The sequence below is a fragment of the Crocuta crocuta genome, unplaced genomic scaffold, assembly GCF_008692635.1.
Source record: "Crocuta crocuta isolate KB4526 unplaced genomic scaffold, BGI_CrCroc_1.0 scaffold1171, whole genome shotgun sequence".
Lineage (NCBI taxonomy): Eukaryota > Metazoa > Chordata > Mammalia > Carnivora > Hyaenidae > Crocuta > Crocuta crocuta.
Genome location: NW_027530879.1, coordinates 243,391 through 246,101, shown reverse-complemented (window position 1 = coordinate 246,101; position 2,711 = coordinate 243,391). Strand labels below are relative to the sequence as shown.

General features: G+C 44.3%; 1 protein-coding gene across 1 annotated transcript in view; it reads left to right on the top strand.

Moving 5' to 3' along the window:
- Positions 1-2,711, top strand: part of VEGFD (vascular endothelial growth factor D) — a 25,029-nt gene that overhangs the window by 7,923 nt on the left and 14,395 nt on the right. Inside the window, 1 exon segment of the mRNA XM_077769647.1 lies at positions 2,057-2,275. Within this exon segment, the coding sequence (XP_077625773.1) occupies positions 2,057-2,275 (219 nt within the window).

Sequence of the window (2,711 nt, the reverse complement as noted above, 5' to 3'; positions counted from 1 at the left end):
GTGATTAAAAATGATTGTTTATATATACATGATGGACATTATACACACATAAATTATTTTATTTTTTTAAAGTTTATTTTGAGAGAGCACACACACAAGTGGGGGATGGGCAGGCCAAGAGGGAGGGAGAGAGAGAGAATCCCAAGCAGAGCCCGACACAGAGCTCGATCCCACAAACCTTGAGATCATGACCTGAGCCGAAATCAAGAGTCGGTTGCTTAACTGACTGAGCCACCCAGGCGCCCTCACACATAAATAATTTTAAAAGATAGCAAGACTGAATCATACGTGACTTGACCACACTAGCTCTTTTGAGCACCCACTTTTGGACAACACTCATTATCTATCATCCTATCTAAAAACAAAAAAATCCTACTCCCAAACCTTTGATTATTGATGCAGATTTTAACTAAAGTTTTTGAGGGGCAGTGGAGGAGGGTGTATATCACACCACTCAATGCACTGCTTCCTGAAGGTCCCATTTGCTCACCTCTCTTTCCCCCGCTGTTCCTTCCCTGGTAGCGGGCAGCTGATACCCATCTCTCCGTCCACCCTCCTCAGCACCATCCTGCAGCTGCCCTGGTCCCTCGGCTGCCCCCTCACCCAGATCTAAAAGTCCCCTCAGCCCATGTATCCCAGCTGCCTGGGAAAACAAAGATCCAGTAAGCACAGGCTCAGCAGGTGAAAATCTGGGTCGCTAACCATAGACAGACCATTGTATTGTTTCTCCAGCACATTCCAGGGAGGAGCTCAATTCATTCTGTCCCAATAGACATCTACATCACTGGTTTTGATGACCACATAGTATTTCATTGTACATATGTATCGTATTTGTATCACCAAGCCCCTTATTTGNTGTATCAGCCAATACAGTCCGTGTAATTGTGTGGAAAGCAAATTTTCAACATTAACTTTGGATGTGGATTTTATCAGAAAAAAAAAAGATATCTTTGAGATAGTGAACAGGAAGAGAGAAAGGCTCAGAGGGTTAGAAGTTAGAAAATTCAAATATCAGCCTCTTAAAACCTTTCTTTCTTGTGCGACTGTAGGCAGGGTCCCCAGGACTTTGTGGGCTAGTTTCTCAGATAACAGAGATGAAAGCAATGGTCATTGGCTCCTGTCACAAAAATAGTATGATATTAAACTCCCTATTAGTTTCCTGTGGCTTTTGTACCAAATTGCCACAAAATCGGTGGCTTAAAACAATAGAAATATATTCTCTCAGCATTCTGGAATCCAGAAATGTGAAATCAAGGTGTGAGCAGGGCTGCACTCCTTCCAAAGAGTCTGGGAGAGCATCTTTCCTTGCCTCGTGCAGCCCTTGAGGGCTCCGGGCCATTCCTGGCTTGTGGCTGCATTACTTTAACTTTTGCCTCGGTCTTCACAAAACCTCATCTGTGTCCATGTCTCCCCCTCCCTGTTTTTTGTTTTTTTTTTAATTTCTTAATGTTTATTTATTTTTGAGAGAGAAAGACACAGAATGTGAGCAGGGAAGGGGCAGAGAGTGAGGGAGACACAGAGTATGAGGCAGGCTCCAGGATCTGTGCTGTCTGCACAGAGCCTGATGCGGGGCTCAGACTCACAAACCAAGAGATCATGACGTGAGCTGAAGTCGGACGCTCAACCGACTGAGCCACCCAGGTGCCCCTTCCCCCTCTCTCCCAAGAGGACGCTTGTCTTTGTATCTGGGTCCACCCGGATGATCTGTTAATTACATCTGCAAAGATCCTTTGCCCACAGAAAGTCACATTCGCAGGCTCTGGGATATATCATTTCGAAGTCCACCCATTCAACGCACTATGATACTGCTTTTAAATGTCCTGAGAATCCAGGGGAATATTTATTTTGATTCCATCATAAATGAGCAGAATGTGACTCAAAAAAACTCACTAGTACTTTTCCTAGGTGCCGGTGTACATTTGAATCATCTCTCTCGTTTCTTTTCAGCTCCATTTACATCTTTAAGTGTCAGCAATGAGGGCTGTCAAGACACACTAACACTTGAGGAACTGGCTTTGCAACCAGTATTTTTGTTTGTTTGTTTGTTTGTTTGTTTGTTTCAAGCGGGCGTCTCGGTCAGCGTTAGAAGGAACTGAACAGCAAATCAGAGCGGCCTCTGGCTTGGAGGAGCTGCTGCGAATCACACACTTCGAGGACTGGAAGCTGTGGAGATGCCGACTGAAGCTCAAAAGTTTGACCAGCACCGACTCCCGCTCAGCTTCCCATCGGGCCACCAGGTTTGCGGCAACTTTCTATGACCTTGAAACCCTAAAAGGTAGGTGTGCGCGTGCATGCGTGTGTGCACAGGTGTGCATGCGTGTGCGGGTGGAAGTCAATTCTTGTGCTTTATCAGATCCTAACACAGGCACCAGCCTCTTCCAAAGGTCCGAGTAGGGCAGGTGCGTGTCCGGGAGAAGAAAAGGGGTGTCTTTGATTTCCTCGCTTTGACATTAGCAGAGAATCCTTGTTTCCTGTGTTTACTTTGCAGAGAAATATATTCAATATGATTTTGAGATCAAAAGCCATTGCAAAAGAACACTTCAAAATTCGGAAATGTATTCAGAGGTGCCAGGGCAAAACAAACCCAGAAAGACCATTCTTACTAGAAAAAAACATACCTACATGGATTAAATATCAGTAAATTAGGCATGACTTCTATTTCTTCAAAATTCCGTGTGTGGTTTCTTTTTTTTTTTTTTTTTTTTTTTTTG